At 38.9% G+C, this 19,296-nt stretch overlaps 1 protein-coding gene across 2 annotated transcripts in view; it reads right to left on the bottom strand.

Moving 5' to 3' along the window:
* USO1 (USO1 vesicle transport factor) overlaps positions 1–19,296 on the bottom strand; it is a 98,959-nt gene that overhangs the window by 71,158 nt on the left and 8,505 nt on the right. For both annotated transcript variants that reach the window (XM_027600651.1, XM_027600652.1), the window contains exons 2-3: positions 4,474–4,560; positions 4,332–4,396 (exon numbers count right to left, since the gene is read on the bottom strand). In XM_027600651.1, coding sequence (XP_027456452.1) covers positions 4,332–4,396; positions 4,474–4,560 — 152 coding nt within the window. The remainder of the gene's footprint in view (positions 1–4,331; positions 4,397–4,473; positions 4,561–19,296) is intronic.

Genomic DNA, 19,296 nt, shown 5'->3' with positions numbered 1-19,296 from the left:
TAGGTGGAAAGCATTCAGTTTTTCACCATTGCATCTGATGTTTTGGGATTTTCATAGATTCTCTTTATCAGTTTGAGGAAATTTCCTTTCTATTCCCAGTTCCTTAATATACTCTTAAAAGATGTTCCTCGGGCGCCTGGGTGGCTCAGTTGGTTAAGCGACTGCCTTCTGCTTGGGTCATGATCACAGAGTCCTGGGATCGAGTCCCACATCGGGCTCCTCGCTCAGTGGGGAGCCTGCTTCTCTCTCTGACCCTCTCCCCTCTCATGCTGTTTCTCACTCTCTCTCTCAAATAAATACCTAAAATCTTAAAAAAAAAATGTTCCTCAAAATTTCTCAAAAACAAAATGATAAACAATATTTTTTATAAATAATAATTTTAAAGCCTACTTAATTTGAGATTTACATCTGGTTGTGATCCACTTTGTCCATCATCTTAGCTTTCATTTATCACTCCTAATCACTTCTTCATATTCACTGAATCTTTGTGTCCTGTGTCTCACTCTTGCTTTCTACTCTAAATGCCATCATCATCCATCATGCTTTCAAAATCTATCGGGGCACCTGGGTGGCTCAGCCAGTTAAGCGTCTGCCTTCGGCTCAGGTCATGATCCCAGGGATCCCTGGGATTGAGTTCCGCATCGGGCTCTCTGCTCAGCAGGGAGCCTGCTTCTCCCTCTCTCAAATAAATAAGTAAAATCTAAAAAAGAAAAAGAATAATATCTACACATTCATTCTCAGCTGTGCACTTAAAATGACAATCACTTTACATAACAGGTAGCATTCTATTTTCCATACTGAGATGTTAGTCATTTCATTACTAACTTTGTAAGACTCAGTGAGAAAAGGTGTACATAGAATAAAAAGGAAAAATTATAGATTATATGTATGTATAATCATCACACTAAAGTTTTTTGATCTAGGATCCATTTTCTCTAACCTGGAATATTATTGAAAGCAGATAACTAACTTTAGTTTAGTAATTGTTTTCAATTGATGCTATAACAAATTACCACAAACTTAGTGGCTTAAACAAAACAAATATATTATCTTAAAGTTCTGGAAGTCAGAAGTCCAAAATGGGTCTCCCTGCACCAAGATCAAGGTCTCAGCAGGGCTGCCTTCCTTTCTATAGGCTCTAGGGGAAAATCTGTTTCTGTGCCTTTTGCAGTTCTCTAGAGACCCCCTTCTTCCATCTTCAAAACCAGCAAGGATAGGCGCAGACCTTCCATATCACCTCATTCTGACCTCTTTTGCATTCCTGTTCCACTTTTAAGAAACCTTGGGATTACACTGGGCCCACCAGGATAACGCAGGATAATCTCTCCATCTCAAAGTCCTTAATCATATCTGCGAAGTCCCTTTTGCCCTCTAAGGTAACATTCATAGGTTGTGGTAATAAGGATGTGAACATCCTTGGGAGGGCTATTATTTTGCCTACCACAGCTACTCACTATGATGTCAATAAAACAGATAATCCTAACACATCCAATGCATTTATTCAAATGCATTAGAATTAGCTGGCTTCGAAAAGGTAGTCAATGTGGGTTGTACTGTCTGAGAAGAGGAAAAGTCTTAACTGGTATGAACAAGCAGTTGAGCATTGCTGAAATATAACTGAAAAAGAGGCTCTGAGGTTAGACAGGCAATACCAAGACATTTAAAAAGCTTATATGCTTTGCTTTGTTTAAGAACTTAGACTTCAGGGGTGCCTGGGTGGCTCAGTTGGTTGGGCGTCTGTCTTGGGCTCAGGTCATGATCCTCACGGTCCGATCCCAGCGTCTTGGGATCAAGCCCCGAGTTGGGCTCCCTGCTCAGCTGGGAGTCTGCTTCTCCCTCTCCCTCTGCCCCTCCCCCTGCTGTGCTCTCTCTGTCTCTCTCAAATAAATAAACAAAATCTTAAAAAAAAAGAACAACTTAGACTTCACATTGTACTGAGCTGCTGAAATGCATTAAGTAAAAAAAAGTTTATACATCAGACTTATAATGCATAGACTGAATGGAGGCAAAGAATACAGTTTGGAGGCAGTGGTGGTTTTAAACTATGTTCAAGGGGCGCCTGGGTGGCTCAGTCATTAAGCGTCTGCCTTCGGCTCAGGTCATGATCCCAGGGTCCTGGGATCGAGCCCCGCATCAGGCTCCCTGCTCAGCGGGAGGCCTGCTTCTCCCTCTCCCCACTCCCCCTGCTTGTGTCCCCTCTCTCGCTGTGTGTCTCTCTGTCAAATAAAATAAAATCTTTAAAAAAAAAAATAAATAAATAAACAAACTATGTTCAAAAACTCTTTGATACAGATCCCTTTAAGGGATGGAATCTAATTCTCCTCCTCTTAGGCGTACGCTGTATTTATTAACTTGCTTTTAACAAACAGAATGTGGTAGAATTGATGGTATGTGACTTGTGAGACTAAGTCCTAAAAGGCCTTGTGGCTTTCTCTTTGCTCTGTCTCTAGGATTGCCTGTTCTGGGAGAAGCCAGTTACCGTCTCATAAGGACGCTCAAGCAGCCTTATAAAGAGAGCAACATGGTGAGGTAATGAAGCCTCCTGCCATCAGCAAAGTAAGTGAGCCATCTTGGAATCAGATCTTCCCAACCAAACCTTCAGATGACTGCAGTACTGGCTGAAACCACCTAGCTAAGTCACTGCTGAATTTCTTCTGACCCACAAAAAGTGTGAGATAATAAATATTGATTATTTTGAGGCACCAAGCTTTGAGGTAATTTGTTATACAGCAAAAATAATAATAATAATAATAAAGATAACTAATATAGTGGCTCTGAAAATGGTTTCAGTGATTGATACTGAGCCAGAACTGAAGATTAAAAAAGGAAATCAGGAGAAATTCATGGATTCCAGCCTTTGGTTTTGGTCTAGATGAGCATAATGGGTTAAGGAGAGGGCTAAGTTCAGCACGAATCCTATAGTTTCTTGCCTGAATGGAAAGGCACTACCAACTAGGCTGGACTTGGGTCAAAAGGCAGTTGAAGGAGATGGTGGGAGGAGGCAGTTAGGAGCAGGAAAACAAGAGATAAATTAACTCTTGAACATTCTGAATTTGAGATATCTGTGAGAGATCTTGATATGGTAAAAATGTCCACTGAGCAGTTAAAGGTTATAATATATATTTAATTAGAGGTAAGATTTTTGAAAGCTATCCATGCACTGCTGTTAATTAAAACCAAAGATGTAGGGTGTCTGGGTGGCCCAGTCGGTTAAGTGCTTGAGTCTTGGTTTTGGCTCAGGTGGCGATCTCGGGATCGTGAGATAGAGCCCTGCATCAGGCTCTGGGCTGAGCATGGAGTCTGCTTAAGAATCTCTCTCCTTCAGGCTCCTGGGGTGGCTCAGTCGGTTAAGCAACTGCCTTCGGTTCGGGTCATGATCCCAGGGTCCTGGGATTGAGTCCCACATCGGGCTCCCTGCTCAGCGGGGGAGCCTGCTTCTCCCTCTCCTTCTGCCTGCCACTCCCCCTGCTTGTGCTCTCTCTCTCTCTGACAAATAAATAAATAAAATCTTAAAAAAAAAAAAAGAATCTCTCTCCTTCTTCCTCTGTCCCTCCCTCCTGCATGCACACTCACTCTCTCTGTAAAATAAATACATCTTTAAAAAAAATGCAGATAAAATCTTTTTTTTTTTAAGATTTTATTTATTTATTTGACAGAGACAGAGATAGCGAGAGCAGGAACACAAGCAGTGGGAGTGGGAGAGGGAGAAGCAGGCTTCCCGCCGAGCAGGGAGCCCGATGTGGGACTCGATCCCAGGACCCTGGGATCATGACCTGAGCCGAAGGCAGACGCTTAATGACTGAGCCACCCAGGCGCCCGCAGATAAAATCTCTTAAAGAGAAATTGAAAGAGATAAAAATAGGCTGAGTGACCTTTCTCCTAGGACATGCTCAGATTTAACATGTCTCTTAGGACATGCTCAGATTTAACACTTCACTCTATTAGTCCAGTTTATTTCTACAAAAAAGCAAGTCTGGATAACTGATATACAATAATATGTATACTGTATTATAGAATAGTATATTTGAGTACATCTAAGTGAGTATCAAAAAATCCAATTGCCCAATTCAAACCCCAAATCTTCGGCTTTTAATGAGAAGTCACTTCATTTCATTTTATATAATGGAAAGATTTCAACCCCTGAGATTATGTCTGTCTCAATGCTTAGCACAGTGGTTTGCTCCTTGTGTCCAATATTTATTGAAATGATATCTGACAATAAAAACTTAATAACCTTAATAAGTTAATCATTTCTAGAACAGTAACTCTAAAACAAATTAATTAAAATTGCAAGAAAAATTAGGGAGAAAAATCATTAAAAAGAGACTTACCGATCTGTTTGTAATACATGGATAAGATGTTCCATAGCTTGTATACCCACTTCCAAGCGGTATTTCTGCATAAAAGAAAAATGTTGTTAAAGTAACTAATGCCCAACTTAATAAACTTAGTAAGTGATAAAGCGTTACTGACCTTAGATAATGATTTGAGAGCACGCACAGCATTTCTTCGATCATCTAGTAAAGTAGATGAAGCCACTCTGTCACAAAGCTTTTGAATCTGTCATGGAAAAATGAAATAGCATTAATAGAATCCAAAAAAACAAAAAAGAAACATAAAGTTCCCCCCTAAATTTATACCATCTAATTTTGAGAAAAAAATCAACAAATAGGATGTCATGGAAATAGTCTTTCACAAATCTAAATAACTATTTAGGTGGTTTTATAATCTTACTTCAGAGAAACAGATTTTTCACAGACTCCTGAAAAAGAAAAGTGGTGGAAGAGAAGTTAAATAAGTCATATAAACTGAGGAATTAGGAGAAATCATTAGTAGAATCAGAGCTTTCAAAACATGCCATTTACAACTGTTTGAGCCAAGAGGGAAGCAGGGTTATGGTAGAAGATGGGAAGTTATTAAAAAAAAATTTTTAGGGACACCTGGGTGGTTCAGTCAGTTAAGGGTCTGCCTTCAGCTCAGGTCATGTTCCCAGAGTCCTGGGATCGAGCCCCATATCGGGCTCCCTGCTCACAAGGAGCCTGTTCCTCCCTTTTCCTTGGCCTGCTGCTCCCCCTGCTTGTGCTATCTCTTTGTCAAGTAAATAAATAAGATCTTGGGGAAAAAAAACTAAAAAATTAAAAAATAAAATAAAAAAATTTTTAAGTACTTGTTTACATTTAAACTTCACCCTAATGTTTCTACTAAGTATTTGAACAAGAACTGATATATCAAAAATTTTAAGTTTTAAGTGTGCCTCAAGATCTAGAAAGATGAAATGCTTCTATTATAAAAGCTTTTAATGAATTTGCAGGAATTAAAGTTCAAGCTGAATTTTAAAATAAACCTTTGGGTGTTTACAATAGAAAAAAACTGGAAACAACTGTGCATCAAAAGAAGAAAAACTAGGGCCCTGGGTGGCTCAGTTGGTTAAGCATCTGCCTTCGACTCAGGTCATGATCCCGGAGTCCTGGGATCGAGTCCCACATCGGGCTCCTGGCTAAACGGGGAGCCTGCTTCACCCTCTGACCCTCTCCCCTCTCATGCTGTGTGTCTCTCTCTCAAACAAATAAAATCTTTAAAAAAAAAAAAAAAGAAATTATTGTACATTCTTTGATAAAATACTATGCTTTGATAAAATAATATTCAAAACAACTGTACTGATGTGAAAATACTAATAAACAGTGGGAAAAAAAGAAAAGCAAGTTGTAAAACTTGATGTAAATTATGAGCCCACTGAAGCAAAAGTACCAAACTATGTATGTAAAATTGCATTTAAAAAAATCTGGAGGGGCACCTGGGTGGCTCAGTTGATTAAACCTCCAACTCTTGATTTCGGCTCAGGTCATGATCTCAGGTCATGAGATAGAGCCCTGTGTCAGGTTCCATGCTGACCATGGAGCCTGCTTAAGATTTTCTCTTGGGACACCAGGGTGGCTCAGTCAGTTAAGCGCTTGCCTTCGGCTTGGGTCGTGATCTTGGGGTCCTGGGACCGAGTCCTGCATCGGGCTCCCTGCTCAGCAGGGAGCCTGCTTCTCCCTCTCCCTCTGCTGCTCCCCCTGCTTGTGCGCTGTCTCTCTCTCTCAAATAAATAAATAAATAAAATCTTAAAAAAAAATTCTGTCTCTGCCCTCCCACCTCCACACCCGTGCCCCCTCGATCTCTCAAAAAAAAAAAAATTAAAGATTAAAAAAAATTGTAACAGATGTAAGACTTAACTGCATGTCTTAAAATTAAAAAAAAAAGAATGAAAAGGTAAGCCACAAACTGGATGAAAATATTTGGCTTTCTCAAAGATTTTATTTATTTGAGAGTGAAAGAGAGAGAGAGAGAGAGAAAACGTGCACATGAGCAGGGGGGAGGGGTAGAGGGAGAGGGAGAAGCAGACTTGCTGCTGAGCAGGGAGCCCGATTCGGGGCTCGATCCCAGGACCCTGAGAACATGACCTGAGCCAAAGGCAGATGCTTAACTGACTGAGCCACCCAGGCGCCCTGGATGAAAATATTTGAAAACATCTGATAAAGAACAGTTTTTAAAACCATGATCCTCGGGTCCTTTTAAGTTCTAAGTTATTAAGTTATTACTCTTTAATGACAGTTCTTACTAAGAGTCTAAAAATAATACTTTGGCATATCAGTCACACTTTTGCACCCTATGTATCTGAATTAGTGGTGTTTAAATACATATAGTGTGTTCCAAATTATGCTCTGCAGACTTCTAGTGTCCCAGAAGATATTAATAGATTCCTAATGATCACAGAAGCAGCAGGAAACACAAGGTTATACAAAATTAAATAGGCTTCTGCACTGCAGGATTTCTAAGTCTTTACTATGCTGATTTGCATTTCTTCATACTGCAGATACAGTATAACCAAGCCTAGCCTTATTGGATTTTATTCATTCTAACTGCTCACATTTAGAAATTATTCTACCTTAAGTTGCATTTACTTTCATAATAATTACACTGACTTTCCGGGTGCTAACAACTTTCTCTTTATTAAACAAATGGTTGATTTTTTTCTACATTAGAAAAACTACATAATTATCTCTTGAAAACATGAGGCTTGTTACTCTCATCTTAAGGAATTTCTTAGGCCAAAAATAGTTTTCCTAAGTATGACTGTAATTTCCTCTGCTTGGGTCTTGTACAACTTTTAATTTTTTCTAGGTAGTTTATAACTGCTAGTATGAATAGGAAATCATTTATAGGCATTTTCTGCTTTTTCCTAGCCCCAAACCCAAGCACTGGTTCTAGATATGAGATTCTGAACATCTCCCACGGAGTACTGAGTCCCAGTACCATGCAGGGCTTGAACTTTAGCCTCAGCCTCAGTCTCATCTCTGGTTAACATATACAAAGATTTGTGTCAAAATATGATCTTCCATGTCTAGAAACTCTTCATTTGTTGAATGTGGACACCTGAAATCTACTTGATGCTGATGAAGAAACTTAGCTTTAGGAATATTGCCGCAAGATGATGGTAATCCTAGAGTTTGGCGGTTTGCTTTGGTTTTATTTTCAGTGAACTTTCTGTGTTCTAAATATGCTAATATTTGAGCCTTGTTAATTTTTTTAAAAAGCTTTGAGATATACACAAAGCTAACCTTAGTTGTTATTAAGATAATTCAAGTTAAAATAGGTTACTTTTACCTATAAGGCTAAGATTAAAATTAATAGTACCAAATACAAATACTATATGATTTCATTTTTATAAAATAAAAAAACCCAGCAAAACTAATCGGTGCTATTTTTTTTTATTTTTTAAAAGATTTTATTTATTTATTTATTTGACAGAGACACAGGGAGAGAGGGAACACAAGCAGGGGGAGTGTGAGAGGGAGAAGCAGGCTTCCTGCCAAGCAGGGAGCCCAATGCAGGGCTTGATCACAGGCGCCCCTAAACTGTGCTTTTATAAGTCAGAATAGTGGTTACTCATGGAGACAGGCAGTGACTGAACAGGAGGACAAAGGTAACTTTGGGTTCTGGTAATGTTCTGTTCCTTGATCTGGGTGCTGGTTAGGGGTGTGTTCAGGTTGTGAGGTTATTTGACATGCATACTTTTCTATATACTTTAAAAAAATGATTTTTATTTTTTTTAAGATTTGATTTTGAAGTAATCTCTACAGCCACTGTGGAGCTTAAACTCACAACCCTGAGATGAAGACTCACACGCTCTAAGGACTGAGCTAGCCAGGAAACCCAATAAAATGATTTTATTTTTTTAATTTTTATTTATTTTTTCTTTAAAAATGATTTTTTAAACAGAACAACTGGGTCACTTAGGTGGCTCAGTCATTAAGCATCTGCCTTCGGCTCAGGTCATGATCCCGGGTTCCTGGGATCAGGCCCCGCATTGGGCTCCCTGCTCACGGGGAAGCCTGATTCTCCCTCTCCTACTCCCCCCACTTGTATTCCCTCTCTCGTTGTCTGTCAAATAAATAAATAAAATCATAAAAAAAAAAAGTGCTGACTCTTGATTTTGGCTCAGGTTGTGATCTCAGGTCCTGAAATCAAGCTCCACATTCAGTGTGGAGTCGGCTTGAGATTCTCTCTCTTCCTCTGCCACTCCGCCTGCTTGCATGCTCTCTCTCTAAATAAGTAAAATCTTAAAAAAAAAAAAATAGAACTATCCACGATAGGTAAGGATATAGATTAACTTGCTTATATTCTATTATAGTGAAAGTAACCTAAAAAAGTGGAAATTTGGCAAAAACTATTACAACTTAAAATGTTCATACCCTTTTTTTAGCCAGGCATTCCTACTTCTAGGAATTTAGCCTTTAAAAACATCCCCACAATTACACAATATTTTATACTAGGATGTTCTTTGTAGCAGTACTTTTAATAGCTAAAAAGGAAATCCAGCTTCTGCCACAGAGGAATATAATAAGAAGTCTGAGGCCTGACACCCCGATCTCAGACTTCTGGCCTCCAGAACTGTGAGCAATAAACTCCTGCAATTTACTGGAAAAAAAAAGTGTGGGGTGGGGGGGATACAAAGTTTCATGCATCAATCAGAGAACAGTTAATTAACATACAGTACACACAGACTATGTGGGTGATCAAATGAATGAAGCAGATCCATTTTTACGTATATGAAAAGATGTCCAAGATACTTTAAGTGGAAAAAAAAAAACCTGTTTAGCATTAGTTCATTCTGGTTTAAAATAATACCATTAATAAACAATGTGAATATGTATAGAAAAACTTAAGACTGTACCATATTGTCTTTTTGTAGATTGCCAGAAATGTTCATTTTTTTTACATTATTTCTTATGTTTACATTTTGATAAAACAGGTATCACCTTTATAAACAGAAAAGAATAATGGAGTAAAATGAAATGGTTTATGTTTTATTGGAATTTCTAGGATATTTTCATAACTGACTGAACTCATCTTTTAAAGATGCTATCTTCACTCTGATCAAAATACTATGAAACCAGCTCTTAATTGATAAAAATAAGCTAGCATAATAAAAAATATCAGTTGGTTCTCTGTTGCTTATAAAGTCCAAATTTTTTAAACTAGAATGCACGGTCATCACTCAGTCAATACACACATTAAGTATACATGTATTTGTTGTTGCAACAACCAAAATAAGATATGGTCTCTGGCCACAACAAGCTTGCCCAGGAACACAGTCCCCTAAATAAAGTATAATAACAAGCTAAAGATATATAAGTATATGCTGGATAAAGCTGGGGCACAAAAGAAAATGTAGTCAATTCTTCCTGAAAGTGAAACTGCTAGAGACTGAATGTTTATGTTCCGCCAAAACACAAACTTAGAAATCCTAACCCCTAATGTGATGGTATTAGGAGAGAGGGCTTTGGGAAAGTGAGTAGGCTGTGAGGGTGGAGCCCTCATGAATGGGATTAGTGCCCTTATACAAGAGACCCCAGAGAGCTCCTGTAACCCCTTCTGCCAAGTGAGGACACTGTAAGATGTCCGTGTGTGAACCAGAAGGCAGGCCGGCCTCTCAGCACACAGAGTCTACCAATGTCTTGATCCTGGACTTCCCAGACTCCAGAACTCTGAGAAATAAATGTTGCTTGTTTAAGCCACCCAGACTAATATTTTTGTCATAGCAGCCCAAAGAGATTAAGACAGATACTGCTTAAGAATGGTTTATTAAGGGGGCGCCTGGGTGGCTCAGTTGGTTAAGTGTCTGCCTTCAGCTCAGGTCATGATCCCAGGGTCCTGGGATCGAGCTCCGCATTGGGCTCCCTGCTCGGTGGGGAGTCGGCTTCTCCCTCTCCCTCTGCCTGCAGCTCCCCCTGCTTGTGCTCTCTCTCTCCTCTGACAAATAAATAAAATCTTAACCAAAAATTAAAAAAAAAGGTATATTAAGGATGCCATGCTTGAGTCAAGAATTAAAGGATAAGTGGTAGTTCATCAGAAAATATGGGGAAGGGGGCGCCTGGGTGGCTCAGTTATTAAGCATCTGCCTTCGGCTCAGGTCATGATCCCAGGGCCCTGGGATCGAGCCCCGCATCGGGCTCCTTGCTCACCAGGAAGCCTGCTTCTCCCTCTCCCACTCCCCCTGCTTGTGTTCCCTCTCTCGCTGCATCTCTCTGTCAAATAAATAAAATCTTAAGAAAAAAAAAAAAAAGAAAATATGGGGAAGGAATTTCAGGCACAGAAAATTACTTCTTTATAACTGCACATATTTTATTTATTTATTTGACAGAGACACAAGGAGAGCAGGAACACAAGCAAGGGCAGTGAGAGAGGGAGAAGCAGGCTTCCTGCTGAGCAGGGAGCCTGATGTGGGGTTCGATCCCAGGACTCTGGGATCATGACCCAAGCTGAAGGCAGACGCTTAACGCCTGAGCCACACAGGCGCCCCTATAACTGCACATATTTTAATGTATAAAATAGCATTTCATATTCAGAAGAACAAAATTGGTCTAATTTGAGGTTTTTAATTTTATATATCTATGAACCAAAAAATATAATTTTTATATCACACACAAACATATGTACTTGTTCTATTAAAGCAATACACCAAAAGAGACTTTCTAAAATATGAAAACTTCCCCTTTTACAGTAAGTTACCATTTTTGGGAATGATAACTGATCTAAAATAATGTGGAGAAAAAATAAGAATATGTAAGATTAGAGTGTTAGTTAAAAATATATTTCTTTTCTAATGAGTTCAAAGTATCTGTTTCAATAAGCTCTGATTAATGAGCAAATCACTATTTTTAGGTAGTTGCAAAATGTAACTTAAAAATATTAGAATTGGGGCGCCTGGGTGGTTCAGTCAGTTAATGGTCTACCTTTGGCTCAGGTCATGATCTCAGGGTCCTGGGATGGTGCCCTACATGGGGCTCTCTGCTCGGCAGGGACTCTGCTTCTCCCTCTCCCTCTGCCTCTCCCCTCTGCTCATGCTATCTCTCTCGTTAAATAAAATCTTAAAAAATATATATTAAAATTAATCACTATTTCGAAGTATACTATTTATACTTACAGAAATAAAATCCATTCTTGAGTTTGGGTAAATACCTATCAAGACTATTTTTAAGAATATAAACATGCTTTTTATCTATTAAACCTGGGTTTTAATGCCAAGTACATATTCTTCCAAATTGGGGATTTTAATCAGAACTTTCTTTCTTGAAACTTAAGATAAACTCAAAGCAGTCAACCATACTGCAAGCCAATGAGAATCAAAGCAATTATAGGAAAAACTTATTTATCTAGAACCATTAGATTGAACTATTTCAGATACCTCTGTCAGGCACTGAAGTGGTCTTTTCATTTTAGTTATTTCTGATACTAACCCAAAATTAATTACAAGCTTCTCTGTCTTGTAATTGAACATAATTACAAGCTTTCTTAGCATTTAAACTTAAGTCCTCTCCAATATCACATATGGGGATGTCTTAGGTGCTTAGGTGCTAAATGAAGTAATGACTATAAAAGGCTTTGCCGAGTACCTGGTACCTATAAATGATCAATAAATACTAACAAACTCTATTATTACCAGGCTTTTTATGACTTTTTTGTATTATTCTTCTAACCTATCAGGCTTTTGGCAGTCACTTCTATCATGTATGTTTTTAACAGACCATTCAAATTTTGCAGATTTTAATTTGTTACTGAGTGAGAATTTGATAATTAAGCTAGATACTAATATAATTTTTCTATAACAAAAAACCACTCAGGCTTGAAATCAAGATTGAGTACATGAACCTTGCAACTTCTACTTTTGCTAGAGGAAAGCCTACTACCTCCTGTTAAAATTTCAGATTGTTGAAGTTTCTAAATAAGTGATCTCTCTATAATGAAGTGCTACATTGCTCCTCTTTACAGACAACTGAAATCAAATGAAAGGAAAACATATATACATTCCAAACTTTAACAAAGATTTAGCCATGTTTTAGGCCAAACACTGGCTGTATTTTTCAGTTGATAGTTACCAAGCAAAAATTCTGTAGCACAAGAATGCTTAACTTATATTCAGAAATTATAGATTCAAAGACCATTAATGCCATTTATTCCTTACTTGAAAAACCAACTCAGTGCAGTGTAATTGTCCCTCATTTTCCATTTTCTCCTTTCAGTTATTAGGACCCCTGGTGTTTTAGCTGGGCACATGACTGTCTACATAGACTACTTTCCAAGTCATCCTTGCATCTAGGCAGAGACAGTGACTATATTCTGGCCAATGAGTTGTTAGTACCTTCCAGGTCATGTCCTTGTCTTTAAAAGGAAGCTATTTGGGGCACCTCAGTGGCTCAACTGGTTAAGCATCTGCCTTTGGCTCAGGTCCTGATCCCAGATCCTGGGATCAAGTCCCGAGTTGGGCTCCCTGCTTGCAGAAAGCCTGCTCCTCCCTCTCCTCTGCCCACCCTCTACACCCAACCCCCCCCAACCCCCACCCCCGGCTTGTACTCATGCTCTCTCTTGCTGTCTCGCTCACTCTCTCTCTCAAATAAATAAAATCTTAAAGAGAAAAAAAAAAAAGGAAGCTATTTATTCTTCATTCCTCTTTCTCTTTCCCTCAACCCGGAATTTGAACCTGGTAGTAATGAGGCAACTTCAACAATTCAAACAAGGGCAGCATCTTAGGGGATGGCAGAACAAGATAAAAAGGAGCACCTGGGCCACTGGACCACCCTGAGGAGAACTACCCTACCCTAGGGACTGCTTTCTAATTTGGACTTTAGCTGGAGAAAGACATAAACTTTTATCTCGGTTAGACCCATTTTCTGGCCTCTGTTATGGCAGCTGATGCAATGCCTAAGCTAATAAACTCATTTTACAGAAGAAACTAAGACTCAGAAACAAAGCAATACACCCCAAAATACACTGCCAGTTCGGTGGCACAGTTCAGATTCTTTCTACCCAAGCTGTAGCTGTCTCACTCCAAAGCCCACACTCTAATAGCCTATATTGCCTCCTACGCAGAAAAATGTGAATCTGAGTTACTGTTGCAAACTACATGGACAGCAAGATTTTTTTTTTATAAATAGGGAGAGACTGAAATGCAGTTTTTATGAATAGGTTTTACTTAGACTACAGTCCACTAAGGACCCTGATAAGCCTTTGACTTAACTGCTCAGCCAGGGTAGTCCCACTGTTCTAAGGGAGTTGAAGCTTTACTTTGGGAAAGTTATAATCAGAAGCTACCAAAAAAAAAAAAAAAAAAAAAAGAACCTACCAAGTATTTAAAAAAAAAATCAGCACTCTGTAAGTACTTCAGAAAAACAACAAAAAATAATATACTCGCACTTTTTTTTTAAACATTTTATTTTTAAGTAATCTCTACACCCAACATGGGGCTCGAATCCACAACCCCGAGATCAAGAGTCACAGGCTCCACCAACTGGGCCAGCCAGGCACCCCAATACATACTCACTTTTTTAGATTTAACTTGGCTGAGATAATAAGGACAAACTGGAGTGGAGAAATAAGGACAAACTGGAGATTAGAGAGAGAAAAAAGATGTCAGCTCATTATAACAGACAAGGAATAAGGTTAAGAAAAAAGTATTAGGGTGGTGGTAATGGGCAAAGAGCTGAAGAGATAAATAAGGCAAAAGAATAATTGAAAGAACTGAATTTAAGAGGCTGGGGCTCTAAAGAATAAAATGTCTGGAACAGCCACTGTTTGGGATTCAACTTCTACAGCTTTTCCTTAAACAAACATGTAGTCAAATATTGTTTTTTAAAAGATATAATTAGAAAATCAAAAAGCAGCAGTATGATAGTATGATATCATGAATCCGCAATCACTCTTCTATGTCTTAGCAAATACTCTGGGTTTTGGCAAGGACAAAGGTCAAAGGAGCAATGTATCTGAAGAATTCAGTACCATCATCCTAAGTGGGTGATTTCGTTCATTCGTTCAACAAATATTAGAGTGCTTCTACCCTCACAGGAGCTATGATCAGTGCAACCAGAAAGCAGTGGTGTGGTCTGTGACAAGTTCAGTTCAGAAACTGGGACTAAGCATTTAGAAACTTCTACAACAACTAATTTTATATCTATTTAATAAAAAAACCAGAGCTTAATGTTTTTATGTACACGAGTATGTGTATGCATACTGTCATTCCATTTCCCCAGCCATTCATTTTTATTGTATTTTACAGAAGTATTGGTCTGTGAGTAATTGCATAAAAAAAAAGAATCAAAATAAAACCAAAAACCAACTAAAGCAACTGGTCTTTCACCACAGACAGTTTGAGAAATATTACAGTGATTGACATTTTGAAAGGCCTTGCAAAATTCTATTCTGGGGGAATAGCAGTGAGCCATTATAGAAGGTACCTATTCTAATGAAAAGATAATGGCAAGGAGACTACAAAATAAATTTTAAAAAGATAAAGTGATAAGCATGACAAGGGAAATAATCAGGGAAATGAGATAGTGATTAGGTGGAGAGTACTACTTTACATAACCTAGTTGGTCAGATGGCCCCAAGTTAAGCACTGATTTGGATATAGTCGGAAGTGTGGGTAATGAGTAACAAGAACAAAGCAAGTGGAAAAGTAGGGAAGCAGACGGAATGATTATGTTATACCAGCAGAAGGCAAAAGGGCAGTATTTCAGAGTTAAAGGATTAATTTATTCAGTGTCCCAAATGGGATCCTGAGGTGAGGGACTTTGTTACTAGCAACTCACTATCTCAGAAACCAACCAAGGAAGCCAACTCGTAGTTTAAAGCAAAATTCATAAATTCACTGGGTATTTGAAGTCACAAACTCTTGTATGAGCCCTCAACACTCTCATCGACATGATGGCAGGGGCGCCTGGGTGGCTCAGTCGGTTAAGCATCTGCCTTTGGCTCAGGTCATGACTCCAGGGGTTGGGCTCTCTGCTGAGCAGAGAGCCTGCTTCTCCCTCTCCCTCAGCCTGCTGCTCCCCCTGCTTGTGCTCTGTCAAATAAATAAAATCTAAAAAAACCCCAAAAAATTATAATATATATATATAAATATTTTTAAAACTCTGTGGGGAGGGGCACCGGGGTGGCTCAGTTGGTTAACTGGCTGCCTTCGGCTCAGGTCATGATCTCAGGGTCCTGAGATAGAGCGCCATATTGGGGTCCCTGCTCAGTGGGAGTCTGCTTCTCCCTCTCCCTCTGTGCTCCCCCTGCTTGTGCTCTTTTGCTCACACACTCTCTTTCTGTCTCTCAAATAAACAAAATCTCTAAAAATAAATAAACTCTGTGGGGGAAAAATCTGCTTACTGATTAGTGAATAGAAATATCCTAATACCTACTTTTAAAATTTTCAAGATTATTTATTTGAGTGGGGGAAGGCACAGGGAGACAGAATCTCAAGCAGACTTCCAACTGAGCGCAGAGTCTGATGCAGGGCTCTATCTCACAACCCTGAGATCATTGCCTCATGATCATGGCCAAAACCAAGAGTCAGATGCTTAACCAACTGTGCCACCCAGGTACCCTATTAAATTAAAAAAAAAACAAATATCTGTGAATATAATTACGCCACTCTTAAAAAGAAACTCATTTGTGTAATAAACATATTAGTAAACGCAAAGAAAATAATCTGGGAGGATGTATGCCAAACTTCACTAGCAATTACCCCTGGTAATGGGAAATGAGACTGTGAAAGGAAGAAGAAAGGGGCAACTTTAGACTACACACTGATTATGAATTATTTATAATAAGCATGTTTTCACCATTGCTTCAATAACTAAACAGAAAAATTTAAAGAAATTTCCAGAATATATTAGATCCAGCTTTTATTCTCTTATATGCTCTACTATAGCACCTGATGACTCACTGTTCATCCACTTTCTGAATACAGTTGATTCTTGTCATTCATGTAGTTCTATGTTCTGTGAGTGACTATAAACAATGAATTAGCAGATACTGAACCTTTGCATTTAAGAAAAATACAGAGCTAGGTTCCTGTGAGTCTGTGGTCACATTTTCCTCAATCAATCCAATACATAACCTTGTTTTATGTGTATTTCTTTAAAGCCATCTTTTTTTTTTAAGATTTTATTTATTTATTCATGAGAGACGGAGAGAGAGAGAGAGAAGCAGAGGGAGAAGCAGGCTCCCAAGGAGCAGGGAGCCCGATGCGGGACTCGATCCCAGGACCCTGGGATCATGACCTGAGCCGAAGGCAGACGCTTAACCATCTGAGCCACCCAGGCACCCTCTTTAAAGACATCTTTTTCAATACATGTCCTTGATTCATTAACACTGAACCCACAGCACCAGCACTATTACTCATGCCTGAAGGAAGCTTATTTAACACACATATTTTCTCGGTGAAAACACCACAGCCTTCTTATGCTTAGGAACACTAGAGAGCACTTCCACATTATAGTTAGGGGTCATTTTTAACAGCGAAATCACAAACAAAAAGCACAAAAATGACAATAAATAGCTGTGAAAAGGACACTGGTTAATATGAGAGTTGAAACAAGAAGGCAAATATCTCTTTCTTTGACCTCAATTGGGGACATACACAGCAGGTGACTCAAACCTTTCACTACCCTACACATGTCCACAAATGACCTGAAAGTGCTACTTGTATTGATTTTGGAGTTACAAATAAATTTTACCAGATAGGTGAATTTGCAAATATGGAATCCATGAATAACAAGGATTGACTGAACTTTAAATATCTTGCTAAGTCTGTATCATCATCTGCAAGATGGAAGAATAAACTAGATAAACTCTAAGGCTACTTAATGCTCAAAACTTAGAATAAGTTAAAAATACTCAATTTTACCTAATAAATAATTATGTATTTGTTTGGTATACTATTTGAAAAATCTATTTGGCCTATGACACTGTTTGATAAAATTTTTAAGCCAACATTTCTTTTTCTTTTTTTTTAAAGATTTTATTTATTTGACAGAGAGAGACACAGCAAGAGAGGGAACATAAGCAGGGGGAGCGGGAGAGAGAGAAGCAGGCTTCCCGCTGAGCAGGGAGCCGGATGTGGGGTTCGATCCCAGAACCCTGAGATCATGACCTGAGCTGAAGGCAGACGCTTAACGACTGAACCACCCAGGTGCCCCTTAAGCCAACATTTCAAAATTGAATTTCATATAAAAATCCAGATTTCCACCTTTTCCTGAAGAAAATTAGCATGATAGCTAATGACAACTAATACTGTATTTTACACCATTTAAGAAGCCATCAATTATAAGATCCATCGTCTTTTAAAAATAATCTCTATGGCCAACGTGGGGCTCAAACTCCCAAACGCCACATTGACAGTTGTATGCTCTACTGACTGAGCCAGCCAGGTGCCCCAAGATCCACCAACTGGTGGATGTAATGTAACTGGTAATGTAACACCAAGAAAAAAAGATATATTGCCAATTATAATTACATGATGCAATCTGATTTCAGAGCTGTTTACATGCTAATGTGCATCTCCGAATTGTTAAAATATGGCAATATATACCACTTAGTATGTGCCAGTCTGTTCTAAAGATCTATACATTTTAAATTCATTTAATCTACACAAAAACCCTATACAATAGGCACAATAATTATCCCACATTTTAGAGGTGAGGAAAGAGAGGCACAGTGGGTAAGCCCAAGTTCACAAAACTAGTAAGTGGTTGGATGGAATTCAAAGCCAAGCAGTTTGAGTGCTTAACCATTACATTAAATTGGCTCTCTGAGCCTACATTTCTGGAGGCAACAACTGGCTGGAGTTGAGCTCCATCTACACTGTCAAGTCAGGATGTGCAGGCTCCAGTTTCATCCAGAGCTCTGCTCTCTTCTAACCTGACCTGCTGGATTGAACAATGATGTTACACAACTGACACTGTTGGGATTTGAGTTTGTGGACTCTTGCATTAAACAACAGAATACTATTTATTAACAAAAACAGTTCTAAAAAGAAAAAACATATTTGAATAAAATTTGACTCAGAGTTAGTTTAATTTAGAAGGATCAGAAAGGGGTAATAAGGAAAAACTCAAAGACAGTAGTTCTTCAATTAGTTTATATCATGCAAAGTATTAGGTGCTCTAAGAGATAAATACAATGATGCATTGGACATGTATCCTGTTATCAAGATGCTTTTAGGGGAGCCTGGGTGGCTCAGTCGTTAGGCGTCTGCCTTCGGCTCAGGTCATGATCCCAGTGTCCTCGGATCAAGCCCCGCATTGGGCTCCCTGCTCCGCGGGAAGCCTGCTTCTCCCTCTCCCACTCCCCCTGCTTGTGTTCCCTCTCTCGTTGCGTCTCTCTCTGTCAAATAAATAAAATCTTTAAAAAAAAAAAAAAGATGCTTTTATAGTCTGAGTACAGCGTGGTTAACAAAGTAACTGAAAATCTGATATTTTGAATAATTCTAATAAAGTGGCTCTGTGTTTTAATATGCAAAGATCTTCAAGACATATCAATGAAAAAGGTAAGCTGCAAAACACTATAAACAGGATATCGTTTATGAAAAAAAGATAAATATGTTCATACAAATTCATAATTCTATATTGTACAAATGCATAATTATTCATAAAACTCTGGAAGGATTTATACCACATTAAGAACCATGTTTTGGGGTGCCTGGGTGGCTCAGTCGTTGGGCGTCTGCCTTCGGCTCAGGTCATGATCCCAGGGTCCTGGGATCGAGCCCCACTTCTGGCTCCCTGCTCAGCGGGAAGCCTGCTTCTCCCTCTCCCACTCCCCCTGCTTGTGTTCCCTCTCTCGCTGTCTCTCTCTCTGTCAAATGGGTGAATAAAATCTTAAAAAAAAAAAAAAAAGAACCATGGTTATTTCTGGGGGCAACTGGGTGGTGCAGTTGGTTAAGTGTCCAGACTCTTGGTTTCGGCTCAGGGTTGTGGGACTAAGCCC

This window comes from Zalophus californianus, chromosome 2, assembly GCF_009762305.2.
Source record: "Zalophus californianus isolate mZalCal1 chromosome 2, mZalCal1.pri.v2, whole genome shotgun sequence".
NCBI classification, from domain to species: Eukaryota; Metazoa; Chordata; class Mammalia; order Carnivora; family Otariidae; genus Zalophus; species Zalophus californianus.
This window is presented reverse-complemented; position numbering and strand designations above follow the sequence as displayed.